Raw genomic sequence first — 24422 nt, 5'->3', positions numbered from 1 at the left:
AGTAGAGCAGGAGTTGTCCTACCAACATGATCATCCCCTTAACTTCAGAGAAATGTCCCATCAAAGTGCATTTGTGTATAAACCTATTAACATCTATTAAATAATTGGCACCATTACATGGGACATTTAAACCCAACTAAGCACCTCTGTAAGTTCAAGCTCCTTGTGCCTCAACAAACACATTTCTCTCTGTTGCCCTCCTTATATCTAGATCCTCTGTCTCTATTTCTCCTGGGCTTTTATTTTTTCCATGAGGACAAACAGAGACCTGATTTTTGACCATCTCACTTATTTATTTTCCACCTCACTCAGGTGTGTCACTTTCTGACCTTTAAAAAAGTATCAACCATCGAAAACTCCCTCTCAAATTCACTAAATCTGCGTATCTTGTCGGTAGTGATGTGCGGGTCAGGGTTTCTCTGACCCGCACCGGACCTTAACCCGCCCTGCTATGACCCGCGCCTGCCCGCACCCGCTTCCGGGGGTCCTTTTATAGACTCGCGCCGCCCCGCTGATGACGTCACAAAAGGGGCAGGGCGAGCAGACGTGAGACTATAAAACCGGAACCCAGAAGTCGGATGCCGGCATTTGAAGGTGCCCGCGAGGAGCAGTGCGAGATCGACCCGAACCCGCCCGACCCCCGGGTCCCACGCGTATAGGGTCGGCCCGCACATCACTACTTGTCAGCGCTATATAAATAAATGATGACGATGATGTTTCTTCTAAATGTTAACCCTTCCCTCTTCCTTGTTTTAACCCTTATATTTCCCCTCCTATTTCTCCTTGGCTCTATTAGGGAAGAAGCCATGTTTCAGTATCCACATATAAACTTTCCCCAAATTTTTGTCATTTTTATCCCTATGAAATTTCTCTTTCTTCAACGGGTGTTTCACCTTTAAGTTTTCTTTTATTATGTTATAGAATGGCCAATTCTGAGTTACGTTTCAATTGGTCTGTATTATTTATTTTTTTCTCCTTTTTTAATTATTTGCTCTCTTCTTCTGACTTTCCGGGTATCATATGGGGGTCACTGACCCCATCCATAAAACAAATGCTCTGTACGGCTACAAATGTATTGTTATTACTACTTTTTATTCCTCATCTTTCTATTCAGGCCTCTCCTATTTATATTCCAGTCTCTTATTCAAATCAGTGCATGGTTGCTAGGGGAATTTGGATCCTAGCAACCAGATGGGTGAAATTACAAACTGGAGAGCTGCTGAATAAAAAGCTAAATCACAAATAATAAAAAAATAAAACCAATTGCAAATTGTCTCAGAATATCCCTCTCTACATCACATTAACAGTTAATTTAAAGGTGAACAACCCCTTTAACATGCAGCCCAGTTGTATTACTGTGAAATGATTTTTACCTGGAAAATCTAACATTATGTTATTCACCTTAAACCTATTGGAATAAAACACAGTTTGGGCACCTGACAAGCAATTGCTAAGATTATTTGGCACCGTTCCTTGCAGTCTTATAAATCCTATTATTATTCTGTAGACAGTTTAAACCCTGGAGATTAATGAGATTTAATTGTGACAAATAGAGCTCAGGGTGACACCCGGCTTAACCAGTCCGCTGGGGCAATAAAATTTGTTGCAAAATCGAATACCTACAATTATTGCAACTCATAATAAACCGTGTAAGTGGTTAAGCAACAAGCTGGATCACAAATAATTGTCATTAAATATAAATATCATTTTAAAAGGTGACCTGCTGTGTTTATTTAATACATTGTGGCACCGCCTAGTGGTGAACTACCAACATTACATCACAAGTCAGTGTTCCTGGGACACAGCAGTGCAGGAAAGTGGGGACTGTTGGGACGTTGGGAAATATTTCTAATATAATGTGTTTATTAGGCTCCCAAAGACAAGGGAAAATAACCTACTTGCCAAATAAAAGAGACAATTATTATGAATGGAGAAGACTCTAGATCTTATATATCTGCTCTGTACCGGCCGCTACTCCTCCAGATTGAGCCACAAGTAGGGTTGCCACCTGGCTGGTATTTCACTGGTCATGCCAAGGCTGGGCTGGTATAACAAATTTACTGGCAATGTATTTACTGGTGAATTAGTGAATAAAACCCCTGACCTACCCCCCAATCCCTGCCCCCAGGTTGTCCCTGTCTACTCCTGCACCTCTTCTCACCCTTCACCTCTTCTCACCCTTCACCCAAACAAATTTCTGCTGCCTTGGCCCATTCAGTCTCTGCTAAATCCCTTATACATCATAATCTCACCTCTTTTTGAGTCATAACATTGACCCCTTGTTGTCCTGCTCCCCCCAGTATTGCCAGTATTTTATTTTAAGAAAGGGGTCAACCCTCTCCTCACAATCCCTAGGTCCCCCTCTTATTTTGACTCCATGGTTCTTGACCCCTGGCCTGTGATTTGGATTTTCTTATCTTTGCTGCTTGCCCTGACCTTGGGCCTGAACTTGTTCTTATTTGCCTGCTGCCTGCCCTGACCACTGCCTGGATTCCATCTCAACTGTCAGCTCCATCTACTTTTCTGCTGGGCTCCCAGTATGTCTGCCAGTAGTCCCACAGCCCAGAGCTCCTTCCAACCAGTTTAAACAGCAATTCTGACACACACAGGAGTTTCCAATTCAATACATCATAGGAATCCCAAGATATAATACAAAGGTTTTTGTGTTTTTTATTGAAAACTTCAAATGAAAATGGAATTAAAAAGAATCAGACGGACGACGTGCCGGTGACCAAATATAAATCTTCCAAACTTGACCCTGTGGTCTCTAAGGAATTGGGCAAGTGAACAGGTTTTGTGAACCCACAGTTTAACCTTCACCTTTAACAGTAAATTCCCACGTGTCAAGATCATCGTAAATTCAGTAAAAGGCAGAACCTGCGACACAAGGACATTTTAGCCAAAAAGAAAATATTTTGCGTGACAATATTTTCATGTTTAAACAGAATGGTCCATTGCTTCTATCAATCCCCAAGATAATGGGTGATTCTTACATTTTGGCCCAAATTGTTATCTTTTAAAAACTGTTCATAAATGGTAAGTATGTGTGTGAGTATTGGGGGGAGTATAGAATGACTACAGTAGGGTTAGTGCTAGAGACTTTCTTTTACCCATTAGCCACATTCAATTATAAAAGGAGTTGGGAGCAACATAAGCTTGAAAATGTTCCTGGGCTACCAAATAAGGGCTGTGATTGGCTATTGGCTATTGGTAGCCCCTATGTGGACCAGCAGCTACAGGAGACTGGGAGCAACAAAGGGCTGGGGGGCAAAATGTTACTCACGAGTCACTGGTTGAGGATCCCTGTGCTATAGGGGTAGTACGTCTGGGTCAGTTCTACAGGGTAAGTACAGTAGGGTTAGTGCTATAGGGTTAGTACAGTAGAAGTAGAGAACTATAGAACTAACCCTGCTTTAGTAAATCCATAGTACTAACCCCACTGGACTAACCCTATAGCGTTGGTGCTATAGGACTTGGGATATAGGGATAATTCAGTAGGTTATTGCTACAGGGTTAGTGCTGGAGAGTTAGTACATCGTCTTTACAGAGAGATCCCATAAAACTATGGCATATAGGTATTCCCTGTACTAAGCACAATTCAGCAGGAACAGTCCCCTAAGTTTGCTCATAGTCTGTACAGAGAGATCCATAAAACTATGGCAGAATAGGTATTCCCTGTACTAAGCACAATTCAGCAGGAACAGTCCCTAAGTTTGCTCATAGTCTGTACAGAGAGATCCCATAAAACTATGGTACATAGGTATTCCCTGTACTAAGCACAATTCAGCAGGAACAGTCCCCTAAGTTTGCTCATAGTCTGTACAGAGAAATCCCATAAAACTATGGTACATAGGTATTCCCTGTACTAAGCACAATTCAGCAGGACCGCCCACTGGTGATCACCTGATCGTGTTTGCTGCTGGGTGGAGAGAGCAGTTTGTGTGTGTGCTCGTTAACTCAATCATGAGCAATTGCAGCCCTGGAGGGAGTGGTTCTTCCAAGGAAGCTGATCCAGGAAAGTCCCAGGCCTCAACACCATCTAGGCCTCGGGGTGCTTCTGCAAAAGAAGGGGTTTCTGAGGGGCCCCAAGCGGAGTCTTCTGACCATGTTGCTGGATTCAACCCCAACATGCAGCCAACTGACCCTGGATTCCATGAGAACATGGCTAAAGGAATACAGAGGTACAGGGTGAAAAAGGCAGAGATTGCTGCTTTAAAGACTCAGATAAAGAACAAGAGACATGAGTGTACAAGGACTTACAGTCTGGCCCGGCCTAAAAAGCGGGTGGAAATTGCAGCCCTGTGTGACAAACTGCACAGTCTGGAGCAGGAGGTGGAAACTGTTGGCAATGGAATTGGTCCTGTAAAGGAGTCGTTTGATAATGCCGAGAGGTTCCGGGAGATGGAGCAGAGGCGCCAGGAGGAGAAATACAAAGCTTTGCTTAAAAGCAGGGCGATCAAGGAGGTACCCAGTGATGAGGAGCCTGACAGCTCTGGGGCCCTCCAGCCATACCAGCCAGCCCCAAGGAGCCCTGGCTCCCCCTCTGCTACACCCACTGGTACCCCAACTGTTTCACCTACAGGTACCCCCACTGGTACCCCCTCTGGAACACCGGTCTTCTGAGAGAGATCAGAGCGGCAGAATCTCTGAGACCACAAAAAATGGTCTTTTCCTCTGAGGAAATCGAGGACATTGACCCAAGGGAGAAGGTGAAGCAAAGGAGACAGAAACATCAGCCTGAAGTAAGTGACTTTATTTATGTGGCAAGTGATTTCCCTGCTCTGCCCCCGGCCCAGAATCAGCCCGTGTCTCTGGGAGTCTCCCAGGCAGCCCCACAATCTGGGGGTACAGCAGCAGTAGCTGAGAATGTCGGGGTGCAGTCGGCACCTGCTGTGTTGGCCGCATGGGCACAGAAACCTAATGCTAATGTGACTGCAGCAGAGAACTCTGGGAATGTGCCATCTGTAAGGAACGCAGAGCAGTCAGTCGAGAAAAATCCTGAAACTGAGGCACTTTGCCACACTGCTGCAAATAACAGCGCAGAGAAACAAGATGTCCCAAATGTTGTTAGGGAACTCTCACAGCAACCAGATGCTTCAGCCATTCACACTACATCACATCTGGAGCAGGACAGAGCTGGCAGTGATAATCACGTTAAAGAGAAGTCACAGCGCAAAGGTGCAGTTGCTGGGCAACAGGAGGATCAGACGGATCAGAAAAGAAAGCGGATGACCATGAAGAAGACCAAAAAGGCCACTAAAGCAGCCGTCCAGAAGAAAAAAAAAGACTCTAAAGTGGACTCTTGTAGTTCAGCAATTCTGGACGTTGCTGTTTCTGGAGGTGCGAGTGTGCGTGGGAGTGAGTGCAGTGAGTGCAGTGAGGAGATCAGTGAGCGGATGCCTGAGGTTTCGGCTGGTGAGTGCACTGAGAAAATAAAATCTGTTGGTGCATCTGAGAATGTGAGTGGGGCTAAAGTGTCGGGGGGTCAGGCTGTGCAAGTGTCACATGTGCAAGAGGTGGGTGTCAGTACAAGTACTTTGGGTGCAGGTGAAGCAAATGTTGCAGTGGTGGGTGTGAGTACAGTGAATGAAGGGGCGAGTGGCCAAAGTTTTGCAAATGTTGTGCGTGGCAGGGAGTCTGGGGGAGTGAATGGGGCGAGACAAAGAAATGTGCCTATGACTGGGGTGCGTGTGCGGCGCGGGGATCAACCCGCAGTGGCGCAATTTCCCCGGCGTGGGAGGATGTATCCCTCAGATTCTGGACGCCGTAAGATTGTGGTGCGATTACAGTGGGAGGGGGAGGGACCCTTGCCTGATGGAAACATCATTATTGACAAGATTTGTGATATGGGCTTCTCTGCTAATGACCTTAATTGTTTTGTACATAATAAGGTTTTCAAAGACTATTCCATCAGCTTCATGAGAGTCCAGGAGTTAGAAGAGTTTTGGAGCAAATTCAGGGAGTTTTCTGACTCAGGCATGTGGGAGGGTTTTAGAGCTGTTCCTATATCTAGACCTAGGGTCTGTAAGGTCACCATCCTTCTAGAGAATGAGTCCATCCCCCCTGCAGATCTCAAGGTTTGGCTCAAACGATATGGGGATGTGATAGGAGAGTTGGAGAAGGTTTTTGGGTACAGGGGGATATGGACGGGGAGCTGGCAAGCTAAAGTCCGCCTGCGCACTGTAGGCAATGTCCCCCAGCACATCCCCAGCTCTGCATACATTGGCCGGGATTTAGTCTGTTGCCTTTATCTCGGCCAACCCAAGGAATGTTGGAAGTGTGGCTCCACCAGGCATTTCAGTATCAGTTGCGATCTACTGAAATATGCCATGTGCCTTGGAGTAGGTCATGTTGCCAAACACTGTCCTAAAAGTATAAGGTGCAACTTGTGCGGAGTGCTTGGCCATGCGTACGGTTCCTGTCCTATGTCGTGGCAAAGCATAGATGAGGAGTTCAGGATGGAAGTGGTGGAGCCTGAGACCGAAGCCCCACTGGGTCAGGTTGTTGCGATGACTCCTCTTGTGCCAGATCCTGACCCAATCATCCCCCACAGTCTATCTCAGCCTCCCAAAACTCCATCGCCTCCCAAAACACCACAGCCTTCTGAAACCCCACAGCCTCCTACATCTTTTAGGCCCATGAGGGGAAGGGGAAGAGGGAGGGGGCAGTCTAGAGGTCAGGTACCAATCCCCCAAGGAGTAGTTCAGGAGACCCCCCCCCTTCTGAACTGCCAAGTGTGGCTCTTTCCATTGTTAAAAACACATTGGGGGATTGGGTTATGGCAGGTAAACCCCTTAAAGCTGCTGAGGCCAAAAAGAAGGCTTATAAGACTGTGAATGGGGGGAATCACAGAAAAAAAGGTAATGGGGAATGTGCAGAAAGTGCCCACTCATGTGTTCAGGAGGAGGGGGGTGGCCTAATTCCCCTATCTGCAAATAGATTTGCCCCATTATCTTGGGGGGAGAGGGTAGAGCATGAGGAGCAGGAGTTTGAAGAGGAGGAGCAGCGTGTGAGTAGGGAACTTGCAAGTTCTGACTCTTCCTCTTATTTTGAAAAAATTGATCCTGCTGAAGCAGAGAAACTCCCATTTGGTATCTCTGCAAAGAGGGAATGTTCTGATGATGATAGGAAGGCAAAAAGGAGGGCGGAAACCTCATCATCTTAATCACCCTGTAAATGGCTGTACCCCCTCCAATACGTGTCGTGACCATTAATGTCGCAAGCGTTAAGTCTGTAGGCGCAAGGGAGGCGGCCTTCTTTTTGCTCTCCCAAATTGAGGCAGAGATTTTATTTTTGCAAGAGACCAGATTATGCAATCTACAGGTGCTCCATAGAGCCAAAAAAGAATGGACACACGGTCCCTCCTACTGGTCTCTTGTGGCCGAGACCTACAGTGGAGTGGCGGTCCTTTTTAAGACCAATAAGGTAACAGTCAAACGGGTGATTGAGGTAGAGATGGGCAGATGTCTGGTCTTGGACGTCCTGCTGAACGGGCAGAATCTTCGCCTTATTAATGTGTATGGCCCTCACACACTGAAGGCGAGGAGGGAGCTGTTTAGCAGGATCAAGCCCTTTCTTTTTACAGCCCAGCCGATAGTGTTTGGCGGTGACTTTAACACCGTGACTAGGCCTATGGATAGGGGAGGTGCCGCAGGTCGGCTGGGCTATGATAGTATCTTCCTTAATAGCATAGTTAGTCAGGCCGGTCTAGAGGATGTGCACATTCGCCACTTCCCTAACCGCACGGGTTTCACCTTTTTTAGAGGAACGTGTAGGAGTAGGATAGACAGGTTTTTTGTTAATCAGGACTTCATAGTGTCTCCTCCTGTGGTGACAGCTGTGGAGTTCTCTGATCACTGTATGGTGGGTGTGTCCTTGAATGTCTCAGAGTCCCCTCCGAGGGGAAGGGGTCTTTGGCGCCTGAATTCGGCCCTCCTGTAAATCAGTCCTTCAGGGATTTTTTTCAGGCTCAAGAATCCTTGTTAGATTTCTGCAACACTAAGGCAGAGTGGTGGGAGATGGTCAAAAAGAGGGCAGCAGGAGTCTTTCGAGGCCTAGCTAATGAAATACAAATTGATAAAGAACGTGCCTTCCAAGCTCTCAGGAGAAAGTTAGACAGATTGGTGTCTGATAGTGGCCAAGGTGGGGAAGTTGCCAGGGTCCGTGCCCTCATGAAGGAGTATCAGTATGACAGGTACTCTTCCCTGGTTTTGGAGAGGGACTACGGGAAGCACCACTCGCCTGACCCTTTCCAAAACTGTAGGGAAGTGTTTTCCCGCAAGTCCATACATGGCTTGCAAAATGAGGCTGGGGTGCTAGAGACTTCGGTCCCTGGTATTCTCAGAGTTGTTAAGAACTACTATGCTGAACTTCTGAAGGGGCAGGGGCTCTCCCAGGCCAAGTATGTCTTCCTTTCTGGAAGAGATCCCTTTTCTGCAGGATGAGAACATTCCTTTTGATGAATTGGAGAGTGAGATTGGAGTTGAGGAGGTCAGGACAGCGATTGAAAAAATCTCCAGGGCCTGACGCCTAACGGCCGAATTTTATAAACAGTTTGTTGATATCCTGGCCCCTCGTCTCACAGAGGTATTCAATAGCACCCTGGAAGAGGGCCTACTCCCTCCATGAGACACTCAGCTCTTATTCTCCTGTCCAAGGGTTTGGACCAGTCTAAGGTTGAGAACTGGCGCCCCATCGCTCTTCTTAATACAGACAGGAAAATTCTGGCAAAAGTCATGTTTAAACACCTTTTACCTTTTGCAGAAAGGCTTCTTTCCCCCTCTCAGCACTGCACTGTGAAAGGCCGCAGCACCTTTTCCGCTGTCCTTGACATCCGGGAGGTCATAGAACGGTGCAAGATCTGCGAGTGGGGTAAGTATTTGCTGAGTTTGGATCAGTTAAAGGCTTTTGAAAGGGTAAACCACGAGTATCTCTGGTTACTCCTTGACAGGTACGGTCTTCCGGGCAAATTTATAAATTGGCTAAAAGTTTTGTATAAAGGGGCCGAGAGTTTCCCGCTTGTGAATGGTTGGTCCGGGGAGAGCATGGGGTGTCTTCTGGGGTCAGACAGGGCTGTCCTTTGAGCCCTCTGCTTTATGTATTTGCCATTGATCCCCTCATTAGGCGGATAGAGGGCGATGCATTAGCGGGGGTTCCTCTGTCTCCTGGGAGGGCCCTGAGGGTCTCCGCTTATGCAGACGATGTCACAGTAGTCGTGTCTAGTGGGGAGGAGGCAGAGACTGTGGCAAGTATTCTAAGGGACTACGAAAGGGCCTCCGGGTCCTTGATTAACCAGAATAAGTGTGAAACTTTCTGGATGGGGAAGGGAGATCCTGCCTTCAGTCTCCCGGGTGTCTTCCCAGTGGCCCAGCCCAAAATTAAAATTCTTGGCATTGAATTCGATCATGTTGATTACGCCAGACAAAACTGGAAGGGTAAAGTGGAAACCGCAACTGTTCTGGTGAACCGGTTGAAAGGGTTGGAATATACCCTCAGAGAAAGGGTGGCTCTCATCAAAACCTACCTGATTCCAATGTTTCTCTATCTCAGCCACGTGTGCCTTTTGCCAGAGGCTTTCTATGTTAAGATCAAAGGTCTCTTCTTCCAACTGTTATGGGGGAATAAGACAAACCTCATCAAAAGGAATGTTGCCTACCTACAAAGGAAGGAGGGGGGTCTCGGTATGGTGAACCCCGTTGAGTTCTTTGTGAACACCTTTATTAAATACAACTATAACAACCTACTTTTGGAGAAGCCTCCTTTGTGGGTGGAGATCTTCAGAGTTTGGGTCCTTCCTTATCTTGAGTGCTGGCAGAGAGGCGGCTTGGTAAAGAGCGTGCTTGCTCCTCGTGACGCTCTCCCACCTTATGTTGTAGTGAGTCTGAAAGTGATGAGGCGGTGGTGTGTGTCTGTTGGGGAGATCAGGGCTTCTCCCAGAAGGGAGATTGACGGGAGAGTCTTGGGTTCCTACTTTCATGCATCACTGGCCCTGAAGGACTGTCCAGACGAAGTGTTGAGATCAGGGCTCTCTTTAATCAACTCCCCAAGGGTCCCCCCGAAGTTTAGGGACGTCGTCTGGCGCTCCTTCCATGGGAAGCTCTATGTTAATGACAATCTGAAGTACAGACGCACCGATGACCGTGATTGCCCGCGGGAGGAATGTTCTGGTGGAGACAATGGACCACTTTTTACTTCAGTGCCCCTTTAACATAGATGTCCACAAACAAGTCTCTGCTGCCTTGGCCATTCCTTGCCTCTCTGGTTGTAGTTACCAGGAGTGGGCCTATGGGACATTCAAGCGACACAGGGGTTATGATTTGGGCACTCTTTTCTTAGTCAGCTCTGTTGTCCGCTTTTACACCTGGAGTGCACGGTGCAAGGTTTCTCTGAGGCGTGAAATCCTCCCCTGTCCAGTGGTGGTGAAAATGATACTGGGGGAGCTCGGGAAGAGACGTTCTTTGGAGAGACAAAGGATGGATGAAGCAAGGTTGAAGGGTCTATGGAGGGGCATTCAGTTTGACCCACCGTGAGTCATTTGCTCATCCTGATGTCTCTTTGGTGTTGGGCTAATTCTTTTTACCCCTGTAGATTTTGCCATTTTCTATTTTTCTGAAAGGGCTCATACAGTTTTAGGTGAGTAGCCCAATCTTTTGCCTTCCTGGAGTCATTATGTTTGTTTGTTATGATTAGAGTGTCAGTCAGACTATGCCACTTGTTTTGCTTTGAAGTTTGAACTTGAAATGTGACCATTTATATACAGAATATAACTGTATAATATAAATAGCTTTATTCTGTAAATGTTTTTATTGAAAATGTATATATGACATTTATTTGGAATACTATTTTATTAGTTGTTTTGTATCAGGATGCAAGACTTTAATAAAGAAAAATTCCCCCTGTACTAAGCACAATTCAGCAGGAACAGTCCCTAAGTTTGCTCATAGTCTGTACAGAGAGATCCCATAAAACTATGGTACATAGGTATTCCCTGTACTAAGCACAATTCAGCAGGAACAGTCCCTAAGTTTGCTCATAGTCTGTACAGAGAGATCCCATAAAACTATAGCAGCATAGGTATTCCCTGTACTAAGCACAATTCAGCAGGAACAGTCCCCTAAGTTTGCTCATAGTCTGTACAGAGAGATCCCATAAAACTATGGCAGCATAGGTATTCCCTGTACTAAGCACAATTCAGCAGGAACAGTCCCTAAGTTTGCTCATAGTCTGTACAGAGAGATCCCATAAAACTATGGTACATAGGTATTCCCTGTACTAAGCACAATTCAGCAGGAACAGTCCCTAAGTTTGCTCATAGTCTGTACAGAGAGATCCCATAAAACTATGGCAGCATAGGTATTCCCTGTACTAAGCACAATTCAGCAGGAATAGCCCCTAAGTTTGCTCATAGTCTGTACAGAGAGATCCCATAAAACTATGGTACATAGGTATTCCCTGTACTAAGCACAATTCAGCAGGAACAGTCCCTAAGTTTGCTCATAGTCTGTACAGAGAGATCCCATAAAACTATGGCAGCATAGGTATTCCCTGTACTAAGCACAATTCAGAAGCTTAGTGTCTGTATAACTAAATTTCATAAAACAATAATTAGTAAAGGGAAAAGCTTCAGGAGTAGTTACACAGCGTCATTTGCTCGGAGGGTGGGGTAACAAGTATCGGTGAAGCTGAAGGGAAGAGCAGGGAGAGAATCAGAGGAGACGTTGATGGAAGAAGCAGGAGACTATTAAGTCCCAGGGTGAGTGGACATTAAAGGGAAATAATATTTGATATTAGTCGATATTTACAGCAGAAAAATGATAAAACTCTTTGTACCTGCACCAGTGGAGTAATGACTGTACAGCAGACCAAGGGGACACAGGTGAGTTTATTGTATTATTTGCCTCTATCCTAGTTCTTTTCTCTTTGTCTTTAATTAGTGCCCCAATGTCATAAGCTCATGGGACAAGGACAGTAAACGAGTGGCTCTCTGCCTAATATGCCCCCCCCCCCACAGTAGGTTAATCCTGTGATTTGGACCAATGATGATATAAGAGACCAATGAAAATCCAGCAGCCGAGTCACGTGACTTGCACCTCCCGGGGCCCAGATGCACTGGTGCGACTATTACTTTAAAGGACCAGTAACTATTATAGTTCATATAAACAAGCTGCTGTGTAGACATGGGGGCAGCCATTCAAGCACAGGATACACAGTAGATAACAGATAAGTACTACTATAGTTTATATAAACAAGCTGCTGTGTAGCCATGGGGGCAGCCATTCAAGCACAGGATACACAGTAGATAACAGATAAGTACTACTATAGTTTATATAAACAAGCTGCTGTGTAGCCATGGGGGCAGCCATTCAAGCACAGGATACACAGTAGATAACAGATAAGTACTACTATAGTTTATATAAACAAGCTGCTGTGTAGTCATGGGGGCAGCCATTCAAGCACAGGATACACAGTAGATAACAGATAAGTACTACTATAGTTTATATAAACAAGCTGCTGTGTAGCCATGGGGGCAGCCATTCAAGCACAGGATACACAGTAGATAACAGATAAGTACTACTATAGTTTATATAAACAAGCTGCTGTGTAGACATGGGGGCAGCCATTCAAGCACAGGATACACAGTAGATAACAGATAAGTACTACTATAGTTTATATAAACAAGCTGCTGTGTAGCCATGGGGGCAGCCATTCAAGCACAGGATACACAGTAGATAACAGATAAGTACTACTATAGTTTATATAAACAAGCTGCTGTGTAGCCATGGGGGCAGCCATTCAAGCACAGGATACACCGTAGATTACAGATAAATATTAAGTTCTTGGGATATTTATACAGAGAGACTGGGATAGAACCTGATAATTACATTTAATATGGGAGCTGAGTTCATTACTCAATGTATAATGACTTTCCACATTTATATAGACAATAGAATTCTATGGAAATTTGCAATTGGTCCTATTTTCTTTATTGTGGGAGGGGCATTTTGAAATTCAAAATAAGTAAAAATGTACAAACGAAGACCAAAATCAGATTGTTTCTCCATCTTCATCATTGCTACAAGCAGCGGTGACATGTCCAGCTCCATCTGTTTCTTTCTTATCTCACTCTGAGGCTCCGAGTCATTGGATCAGCTCCATTTCTATCTTATCCTACTGACATGATTCCCTATGGTGGGGGAGGGGGTAACGGGACATTATGAGTATTAGGAAGAGATTAGGAAATGGCTCATATGATTATCTTGGTTTTCTTTCCATTTGTGTGACATGTCTCTGAAATAATAGATTTATATTATTTGTGGCAGGTCCCATAGGGTTTAGCTACTTTAAGTCCATAGAGCAACTGAATGAGCTCAGATATTTTCCCATTAACAGGGATATAGATAAAATATGTCACAAAAAATATTCTAATATATGTGTAAAAAGACAACCAATTTGGAAAGTGCCCCCCACCCCCGCACACCAGGGCCAATTATTAGGCATTGCACCGAATCCAGGATCAGGATTTGGCCAAGAATGTGACTTTTTCAGCAGGATTCATACAAATCCTTCTGCGCGGCTGAACCAAATCTGAATCCTAATTTCCATATGCAAATTAGAGGCAGGGAGGGAAATTGCGTGACTTTTTGTCACAAAACAAGGAAGTAAGAATGTTTTCTCCTTCCCACCCCTAATTTGCATATCCAAACTAGTGCATTGTGTGCATCCCTACCAGATATACATAGTTCCTTCTGAATGTACAATGATCTGCAGCAGAATATAAACCTTAAGGTGGCCATACACTGGAAGATTAAAGCTGCAGATATCTGTCCTTTCAGCAACTTATCTGTCCATGTATGGAGCTTCCAACAGGTCTCTATGATCAATCTCTGGCCAAAAATCAGACAGATATTGATCAACGAGGTTTGATTTTTCTATGTGATTGAGGAGCACATTGGCTAGTTGATGTGGTCCTCCTCCCGTCAGTGCCCATTTCCTTCATTATAATCCGATTGTTTGGCCCTAGGGCCCTGTCGTTGGTGGGCATATTGGGGAAAGATCCGCTCGTTTGGCGACCTCACCAAATGAGTGGATCTTATCGTGTATGGCCACCTTTAGTTTGCAGTGCAAAGGTTTGCCCCAAATAGTAAGTTGACCCCAGAAAATCATGGATTTTTACAAGGTACATATTTTGACAAACTCCAAAGTAAATCACCTTAAAGCTTGTATTTTAGCCAAAATCAAACCCAAAATCAATGTGATGCCACACAAGTTTACCACCAGGGCTGGAACTAGGGGTTAGCAGAAGAGGCACATACTAAGGATGCAACAAAGTGGGGGCACCAAGCACCTTCCTCTTCTTTTTCCTGCCCATGGTCCCCACCTGCCTACCAGGCACTTCTTGACATAGAGAACATCTGCCATCTCAGTTGACTGGTGGCACCTGTCTAGACCACCCTTTTCTCACAAAACACAGTGGGAGCCACTGGAAGAGCAGCATTTTCCCCATTAGGAGCCAAAGATGAGCACCAAAGACTATGTCCTCACCTACCTGCAGCCTTCATGCACTCGGCTTTAGTGTAATTAAGGGGTAAATGTGCCACTGACTCAAATACATCACTTTCCCAAACACTTACTGGCCACACAGTCCATGTATCCAGCTATGGGCCCCACACATTTATTTGTCTGAGCAATGATGGCTACTCTGTGTTGGACTAACTTGTTGAATATTTTCCAGGTGGATAACTCCTTTTGAGAAGGAATTGGTCATTGAGAAGGAATTGGTCGGTGAGAAGAATTTGGTCGGTGAGAAGGAATTGGTCATTGAGAAGGAATAGGTCGGTGAGAAGGAATTGGTCGGTGAGAAGAATTTGGTCGGTGAGAAGGAATTGGTCATTGAGAAGGAATAGGTCGGTGAGAAGGAATAGGTCAGTGAGAAGGAATTGGTCGGTGAGAAGAATTTGGACGGTGAGAAGGAATTGGTCATTGAGAAGGAATAGATCGGTGAGAAGGAATTGGTCGGTGAGAAGGAATTGGTCGGTGAGAAGGACAACAGCCATGCTGGGCAGGGAAAGAATTTCCACTATAATACTCTTCTGCCTGATTTTTATTTCTGGGGTAAGTGAATGAGTCATTACAGGATACTGTATTTATATCAAGGACACGAGGACCTCTGAGAATGAACCCTATATAAATACAATATGTTACTCCTTGGCGGCTTTTATTATCCTTATATTAAATAATAGGGGCTGTAGTGATCTCTAATACCCAGTGTTACATAACAATACAGTTATCTGGAAAACCATTATCCAGAAAGCTCCCAACTGTGAGAAGTCCATCTTCCATTGGGTTCATTTTAATCAAAATTTTAAAAGTATTTTCTTTTTCCTTGTAATCAAATCAAACAGTATCTTGTATGTACGTATATATCCCTAGTGGTTGCAAAACATTCCTATGGGATTATTTCGTGTTGAAATGATTTTTTAGCAGACTTAGTTCACACGATGAGATTTGTTCGGGGAGATTGTCGCCCACAAATAGAGGCGATTAGTCAAAACCCGAACAAAATCTCCCCGAATCTCCTTGTGTGAACTAACCCTTAAAGTATGGTGATCCAGATTACGGAAAGACTCCATATCTAGAAAAGCCCATTCTGGGTCCACTACCTGTACAAAGCTGCCTGTATGGGCCTTAGAATAGGTTCTGCAGTAAATAGCAAAGCTCAATATTACATTCACCTTCTAATTATTAGGCCTTCAGCCCAAGAACCCAAGTCCAGGACAACCTGTGCCTGGTATCTGATGCTTAGGTGCAAATCACAAAATTCTCCCCAGACACTAGTCCTATATATCTGATCCCTGTACAGTGAACAGACACAGTGAGGTCCATGCATCTACATCTACAATAATATGGGGTTGTATTCACGTCACCATAATTACACGAGAGGGATTTTATTTTTTGTATGTTTAAATCTTTCAATAAATCATGTGATTGAGAAATTATTTTCTCTAGGTTCTCTATAGGTTTCTGTGGATAGAACCATTTGGGAAAATTCCTCCCCCTGCCCCTAAGGGGTATCTTAGGCTGCATTTGACTCCACATGATCAATCTTCTTTATCACTGGAGAAAGAACCTCAAACCCCAAGCATCATCCAAAGCAACAAGTCATCTCCCACGGCACTGGAGAAACAATTTCAGACTCTAGTAGACACTCAAAGTAATGAATCTTCTCAAGCACTGGAGAAAAAACATCAGACTCTAGAAATGACCCAAAGCAATGAATCTTCATCTTCTACAGCACTGGAACAAGAACTTCAGACCGTGATGAAGGCGATTGAGTGGCCTGAACCTCCAGGTCCCACAGATTATGAGTTTTCCACCAGTCCAAATACCACAGAGTTCCACATGCTGTTCCCACGTGCCACATATTATGTTGGAGAGTATGTAGAAGTTCTCATCACAGCTCAGGACCACAAAGGCCGACCAAAAGCCTATGGAGGGGATTATTTTCAGGCCAAACTGCACTCCCCAATGCTGAAAGCAGGAGTCACCGGCTCAGTCACAGACCATAGAAACGGCACCTACACGGCCTCCTTCCTACTGCTCTGGCCGGGGCAAGTGGAGATCTCCATAACACTTGTCCATTCCACTGAGGCCATAGCTGTCTATAAAATCTTGAGGAACACTCATCTTGAAAAGGTTAATCCTAGAGTTCCAATATATCTTCAGTCTTTAAAATCAAACACATGATTATAGAAAACACAAATTTCAAATTATTTCACGTACAGTCAACATTCCCTTCATTCCCTTCTTCGTTCTCTTTCCAAACAATTGTCAACAAATCATCAGTGGCCACACCTTAAATTTTAAGATCTTTAATTAACTGCAACTTATCCTCGTGAAACCAAATTATTCCATTGGCCTACCCATAATTGCCATTTCTCATTCTACACGCTCCAGATGATTCCAGTTTATCCTTTGCATCTCACTCGCCTAAGCGATGTCCTTACCCAAATCTCTCACTAATGTGTATTGACTGCCCCTACACAGTGTCCTTTCTCTTGTCCAATCACCGTTCTTACATCCACCAACTCCATTCCTCCCCAGAACATTTCAAAGTTCTTCAGCATTCTCAATTCACTTCTTTATCTACATATTCTCTTACAAACCTCCTCTCTTTATTTGTGTTTTTATCGACTAGATTTATCTACAGATTGATGAACACAATTCATTTTCTTTATTTTGATATAAGAACATTTTTATGAAACAGGTCTTCTTCTTTGGGGCTATTGGTGGGACTACAGAAATAATGGAGTGTCACGTGTGGCCCTGGCCTGGACCCAATGTGTGTGAGTTTCGTGACCCAGACAGTGGAGAGACGTGGTACTGTGAGCATCAGACCCATAATCCCTGCAGCGAGTACAAAGGGCACTTAGAAGGAATCTATAACCATACCCTCAGGCCAGAGGAACCGAGACTCCTAGATAAGTATGTTTCCCCATTGCACTCATGTCTGGGCTGAGATTCAAAACAGCTTCTGTCATTTCAAGTACTCAGTGGCCTAAGCAGCCCCATACAGGCCCAATATTAAGTACAAGTAACAGCAGCTCCTGTGATCCTGGATTAGTTTGTGCCCCTGTGGTGCAGGTGCTGGTGTCTAACTCTTCCTCTTCTGTCCCTTTATGGAATTCCAGGCCTCTAAAGGAGAAACTCATCAAATCCAAAGTTGACCCATTCCATGTCCTGTCCTCCAACAACAATTCAGGTAAGTGGATGTTGTTTCTTCTAGATTGAACGATGCTGGTCTGTTGTCTCAGAACAGAAATGTTTTCTTTTACCTGAATCTTTATGGGATGAGAGGTTACAGGTAAAGGCGTTTATCAGATAAGGGGCTAGATCTACTGGAAGCCTACTGGAAAAGTTGAAAGTGAATTAGACGAATGTTGGTACCCTGATACTCGGATCAGATCTTGCTAACTGGAGAAGGATGGAGATCTTATCAATGATCCCATATACAGGCCATACAGAATGTGAATATAATATACTGCACCCCAAGTGATATTAGTCAGTTACTGGCCACCCTGGCTCAGCACTATGATAAGCACCACACCAATTAATTAATTATTCAATCCTGAGTAGCAGGAACCTCTTGTAGGTGGTGAAACAACAGCCTGCTCAACTACCTTGGCTGAGATTGACAGACATCAGATTCCCAGGCATTATCCACAATTATCACCTTTACATCAGTTAAAGAGGAAGTAGCCCACTGCCCCCCCCCTTATATAGCATCCCTAAGAAAATAAACTCCTGAATATCATTATTATTATTATTATTATGTATTTATATAGCGCCAACATATTGCGTAGCACTGTAAAGTAAATGTGATTATACAACTAAATCACATGAATTAAATACATAGAACATATGGTGTTACATACATCACAATCAATACTGGTACAAAAGGTGAGGAAGGCCCTATGCAAAAGAGCTTACACTCTAAAGGGAAGGGAGTAATACACAAGGTGTGGGAGTGGGCAAGATTGAATTAAGTGGGTGAGAAATGTGGTATTGTATGTGGTGTTGCGTTTGGTAGTTAAGCAGAGTGAGGGGAGGCTTCTCGAAAGAAGTGCGTTTTAAGAGATTTCTTGAAGGTAGAAAGGTTGGGAGAAAGTCGGACAGAGCGTGGGAGAGAGTTCCAGAGGAGGGGTGCAGCCCTTGCAAAGTCTTGAATGTGAGCATGTGAGGAGGTAATGAGAGAAGAGTTGAGTAGCAGGTCAGTAGAGGAGCGTAGTCAGCACCGATTCAGGAGAAAATGCCGCCTGAGGCGGCTCCTGCAATGCCGCCCCCCTCCCCGGTTTACCAGTCGGGAGGGGAGGCAGGAACTCTAATGCAGAGAGCGCAATTGCGCTTTCTCGCGTTAGTAAAGCCGAATTTCCAGTTTAAAAACCGGAAATTTGGCTCTTAAAGGTACCAGGAGCGGCTTTTTGCCGCCCCTGGAAACCTCTCCGGCGTGCCTCCTGAGGCGAGTTTCTCAACTCGCCTCGTTGGCGGCGCGCCCCTGAGCGTAGTAAGCGGTTGGGTGAGTATATAGAGATGAGTACCATCTCGGAGAACCTGCTCTAGAACCTCCTCAAGGGGATCCCCTACCTAACAGCACCACCCTAGTCACTGGAATAAAAATAATGAATACCCATATAAAATATATTTAAGGTATATCTACCCCTCAAGGCTGATAAATAGGATTTGGATATTCAGAAGTTCTCCAGGAGAGACATACAGAGCTGCAGCTGGAAATGTTTTGATTGGTTATAATATTCTTGTTCCCTTCAGATAACAGAGGTGTTTGTTCTCCTGGTCTTCCAACGCTAGACCCTTCTGGGTTCTATTACCAGGATTTCTGGCAGTCCCGTGTTTGCAGGAACAGAGCTTTCCCCAGTCCATCTGCAGTTACACAATGCCTGGCTGGCAAAGCCATCTACTTGTTTGGAGATTCAACATCTAGGCAGTGGTGGACATATCTGAAAGACTTCATACCATGTGAGTGTTATATATCACTCTCCTAGTCATGTGATTGTTTAAATAGTCATAGGAAATCAACTTCTCATTATTATTGCACTGGGTCTGGGCAGCTTCACATGTCCATACCATATACCCCACCCAGCTTTGTCTCCCTTTTATATCAAATAAATTGTGGTGGGTCAGCCAGTTTTAATTATGTAACTCTACTTGCAGCTCCCCCCCAAAATCACATTCATCAGTGGCCTCAGACATTACTTCTTTAGCCATCATCACACTCTTCTTCATGACCTCACTGGAAATTGATTTTGCTTATACAAGAGATAAGACCTTTGTTCAGGGAAGAAGAAGAGTGCAAAGCTATAGTTATTAGAAAGGGTTGATGCTAAAACTTTGGACTCCATCTTCTGGCCCAGGTGCATGTGTCTAGGGAGTATTGTGTCAACAAGGTCCAATAAAGAATTCTGCCCTAGAGGGACAACCCTTTAGTAAAAGTTATTGAACAGGGACCCCGTTAATGAGGAATAATCTGAATACAGGACTAGCTTTGTCAGGTGTATGTTCTATGAATGTTAGATAGTAAAGCAAGCTCATAAAGACTAGCCTTGCGCTCCACATAAAGATTGATAGATGGAGGTAGTACTGAAAATATATTGAGGTTTAGTCCAAAACTGCCTAAAGCGTTTCTACTGGAGGAGATCTGGACCACTATCTGGTAGCCTGGTCTTAGCTTACCAAGCCATCTCCAAAGTAATGTCACAGAACACTGCTCTACCTAAGACCATATCTGACTATACTTCCTCATTTCATGTGTCAATATTAAACCTGTGGTGTCCCCTTTTTCTCTCTACATAACAACAGAAAGGTGTATTTGCATATCCTCTCCCTTCCTCCTCCACTTAGGGCCCATCTGGGTAAGAGAGTCCAGTGTGACCCATGTCCTACTTTCCCTATTGTGGAAAGAAATAGTCTTACATTGTGGTTTTATTGACCATCAACCCCGTAAATTAATTTCCCCCTTTTTTATGTAATTTCAGCTCTTTTGGAAATAAATCTGTATGTGAAACTCCCAGGCACTCTACCGGGGCCCCTTCTGGCAGTAGACACAAAGCACAAGTTTGCAGTTCAATGGCAAGGGCATCAGACTGCACTAACCTTGGCAACTGGCGATGAACAAGACCTTCATTTTGTAGCAAATGAATTGGATCGGTTGGGTGGAGAAGGGCTGGTGATTGTCATAAACTGCATGGCCCATTTTATCTTATACCCTGTAAAAGTTTACGTGAACAGGCTCCATAATATCCGCGACTCTGTTCTCCGACTAATGAAACGCAGTCCATTGACCAAGGTCTTCATCAAGTCTGGTAACACCGGATACAAGTATGCCTACGGCAGTGATTGGCTGTCCCTTCAGTTGGACCTGGTAATGAGGACCATGTTCTCAGAGTTGCCTGTTACTGTACTGGACAACTGGCAAATGACCTCCTGCCATTACCTACCCCAGGACCTCCACCCTTCACCAGTCATTGTCAAGAATGAGATTGATCTACTGTTGTCATTCATCTGTCCAACATGAAACACAAGTCAGGCCACAATCTGGCCATCATCAAATTAGCCATAAATGCCATTAAAGACCATCCCATTCTTCTGTTAAAGTGACCAGTTTCCTTCAGCAAATGAGAACATCATCAACCAATAGGACAAGCTGGCAACTAAAATTTTGCAGAGCACAAAAAGCTCAGCCCAAAGCCAGAAAGGCTTGTATTGCTCTGTATATTCTAATTGGGTGGCATTCTTGTGGCACCAAGAGAAGTCTAATTGTTGTGCATGTTTATGTGCATATACTGTATTCTGGAGGAATAAAAATATGGCTGGTACTGAATTTATACTGCTATGTGCTCTGGGGCATTACATGTAACGTTGGCACCTCATATAGACAGCTCTACATTTGATTCGCAAACATTGGCCCCAAGGAGCCCCAATACAAGGACTTATAAGGTGTTACTATGAAACTATAAGTGGGTATTGTCAAGGGGGTAGTGGTTAAAAACTGTCCTTTTTGAAAATCTAGTTAACATAGTCAGTGGTGTAACACCGAGGGTGCAATCGTACCTGTGCCCACTGTGCTTATTGTGGGCAGAGAAAGTTTTCAGAGCACTTTTCGGTTCAAATAGTCTATATTTAGCACAATTCCCATTTACTCTAACACTGGAGCTGGTAGAGGGTATTTAGGGGTATTCGATGTCCCATTTTGGATGGGGAGTAAATGCTCCAGGTGAATCTCTCGCCCCATGTACTGTAGGACTAAACCTCAGACTATGTTCCATTCCTCCAAATCTAAATAGAAATGCAACACACAAACAAACTCAAACATCAGCCTCTTGAAGGAGAACATGGGGATTAATGATGTAAAATTAAAAATGAAGAGGATTGGGATGGGGGAATATACAAGAAACGTATTGGTGGCATTGTGCCCTGTGAATCAGCCCTTGCCCTTAGTTTGCCTGAAAGCTGGATTGGTCTGTTGTCCACTTATTTAGCATTGAAAGGTCTCCTCTTTCTTTACACCATTCTCCAGAAGAAGACTATTTGCCCATAGAAGATTATATATATATATATATATATATATATATATATATAATATCAAAACAGGGGGGTTGTGGGAGCACTCTAAAGGCTTTAAAGTATATATATAAGTATAATAAATGCTATTGCATATGTACCCAAAACAGGGGTTATTTTGTTACAAAGTTATGATCATAAAATTGATAAGCCACCATACCACGTCAAGGTAAACCCCGAATGGCGGTCCCTAACTCGTTCAACGGACATTGATTACAGGTAATGCTAAAATGCACATAAAATATAAAACAAGTTAGGGACCGCCATTCGGGGTTTACCTTGACGTGGTATGGTGGCTTATCAATTTTATGATCATAACTTTGTAACAAAATAACCCCTGTTTTGGGTACATATGCAATAGCATTTATTATACTTATATATATACTTTAAAGCCTTTAGAGTGCTCCCACAACCCCCCTGTTTTGATATTATATATATATATATATATATATATATATATATATATATATATATATATATATATATATATATACAGTATATATATATATATATATATATATACTCTCTTTTCTAGGGCATGGACACAGGTGGTGCTAGTAGGGTTCAATCTATCCAGTTTTGTAACATAGTAACATAGTAAGGTTGAAAAAAAGACACACGTCCATCAGGTTCAACCTTTTGACTCTTTTTTTAACCTGCCTAACTGCCAGTTGATCCAGAGGAAAGCAAAACCCCATCTGTAGCCTCTCCAATTTTGGAAAAATTCCTTTCTGACTCTAAGATGCAATGGGACCAGTCCCTGGATCAACTTGTACTATGAGCTATCTCCCATATCCCTGTATTCCCTCACTTGCTAAACACCATCCAACCCCTTCTTATACCTATCTAATGTATCAGCCTGTAGCCCTGATTCACTTCCCAGCTCTCCCTGTAACACCCCTTTCCTCTAATCTCATTGGCTCCCTCCTGTCTGCTGGGAGGAGCTACTGGTGAATAAAGCATCCGACCCTTCCTTGTACCTATCTAATGTATCAGCCTGTACCCCTGATTCACTTCCCAGCTCTCCCTGTAACACCCCTTTCCCTCCTCTAATCTCATTGGCTCCCTCCTGTCTGCTGGGAGGAGCTATTGGTGAATAAAGCATCCGACCCTTCCTTGTACCTATCTAATGTATCAGCCTGTACCAATGATTCAGGGAGAGAATTCCACATCTTCACAGCTCTCACTGTAACAAACCCCTTCCGAATATTTAGGCAGAACCTCTTTTCTTCTAATCGGAATGGGTGACCTCGTGTCAGCTGGAAGGACCTACTGGTAAATAAATCATTAGAGAGATTATTATATGATCCCCTTATATATTTATACATAGTCATCATATCTCCCCTTAAGCGCCTCTTCTCCAGTGTGAACATCCCCAATTTGGCCAGTCTTTCCTCATAGCTAAGATTTTCCCTTTACCAGCTTAGTTGCCCTTCTCTGTCCCCTCTCTAATACAATAATGTCCTGTTTGAGTGATGGAGACCAAAACTGTAGGGCATATTCTAGATGGGGCCTTACCAGTGCTCTATACAGTGGGACCCCCTCCTCCCGTGACTCTGCCCCATTTAATACAAGTCAAGACCTTATTTGCCCTTGATGCTGCTGACTGGCATTACTTGCTACAGACAAGTTTATTATCTACAAGGACTCCAAGCTCCATCTCCATTATGGATTTGCCTAGTGCAGTCCCATTAAGGGTATAAGTGGATATTGTTACATCCCAGGTGCAGGACTTTACATTTATCAACATTGAATCTCATTTGCCACTTAGCTGCCCAGATTGCCAGTTAGTCAAGATCCTGTTGCAAGTGCCACATCCTGGATGGAATTAATTGGGCTGATAGTTTTGTCTCATCTGCAAACACTGATACATTACTTACAATACCCTCCCCTAAGTCATTAATGAACAAGTTAAATAAAAGTGGCCCCAATACTGAGCCCTGAGGGACCCCACTAAGAACCTTACTCCAAGTAGAGAATGTCCCATTAACAACCACCCTCTGTACCCGATCCTGTAGCCAGTTTCCTATCCATGTGCAAACGACTTCATTAAGCCCAACAGACCTTAGTTTAGAAAGCAGACGTTTGTGGGGCACAGTATCAAACGCTTTGGCAAAATCCAAATAGATCTACTGCCCCCCCCCCCCACTGTCCAGCATCTTACTTACCTCATCATAAAAAGCAATCAAATTAGTCTGACATGACCTATCCTTCATAAAGCCATGCTGATTGCTGCTCATAATGACATTCACTAGGACAACATTTTGAATGTGATCCCTTAACAAGCCTTC

The 24422-nt window shown here is 44.1% G+C and overlaps 1 protein-coding gene across 1 annotated transcript; it reads left to right on the top strand.

The window, feature by feature from the left end:
* Positions 1 to 10424: 10424 nt before the first annotated feature.
* Positions 10425 to 21085, top strand: nxpe3l.6.S (Neurexophilin and PC-esterase domain family member 3 like gene 6 S homeolog). Its single transcript, XM_041567712.1, has 8 exons — positions 10425 to 10525; positions 14754 to 15111; positions 16006 to 16138; positions 16256 to 16692; positions 17264 to 17481; positions 17688 to 17758; positions 19324 to 19530; positions 20547 to 21085. The coding sequence occupies exons 1-8, from the start codon at positions 10425 to 10427 to the stop codon at positions 21083 to 21085; spliced, it is 2064 nt and encodes a 687-aa protein (XP_041423646.1).
* Positions 21086 to 24422: the final 3337 nt, after the last annotated feature.

This window comes from Xenopus laevis, chromosome 6S, assembly GCF_017654675.1.
Source record: "Xenopus laevis strain J_2021 chromosome 6S, Xenopus_laevis_v10.1, whole genome shotgun sequence".
In the NCBI taxonomy this organism is placed as follows: Eukaryota; Metazoa; Chordata; class Amphibia; order Anura; family Pipidae; genus Xenopus; species Xenopus laevis.
Note: the sequence above shows the minus strand (reverse complement) of the source record. Positions and strands in the feature narration are given on the sequence as shown.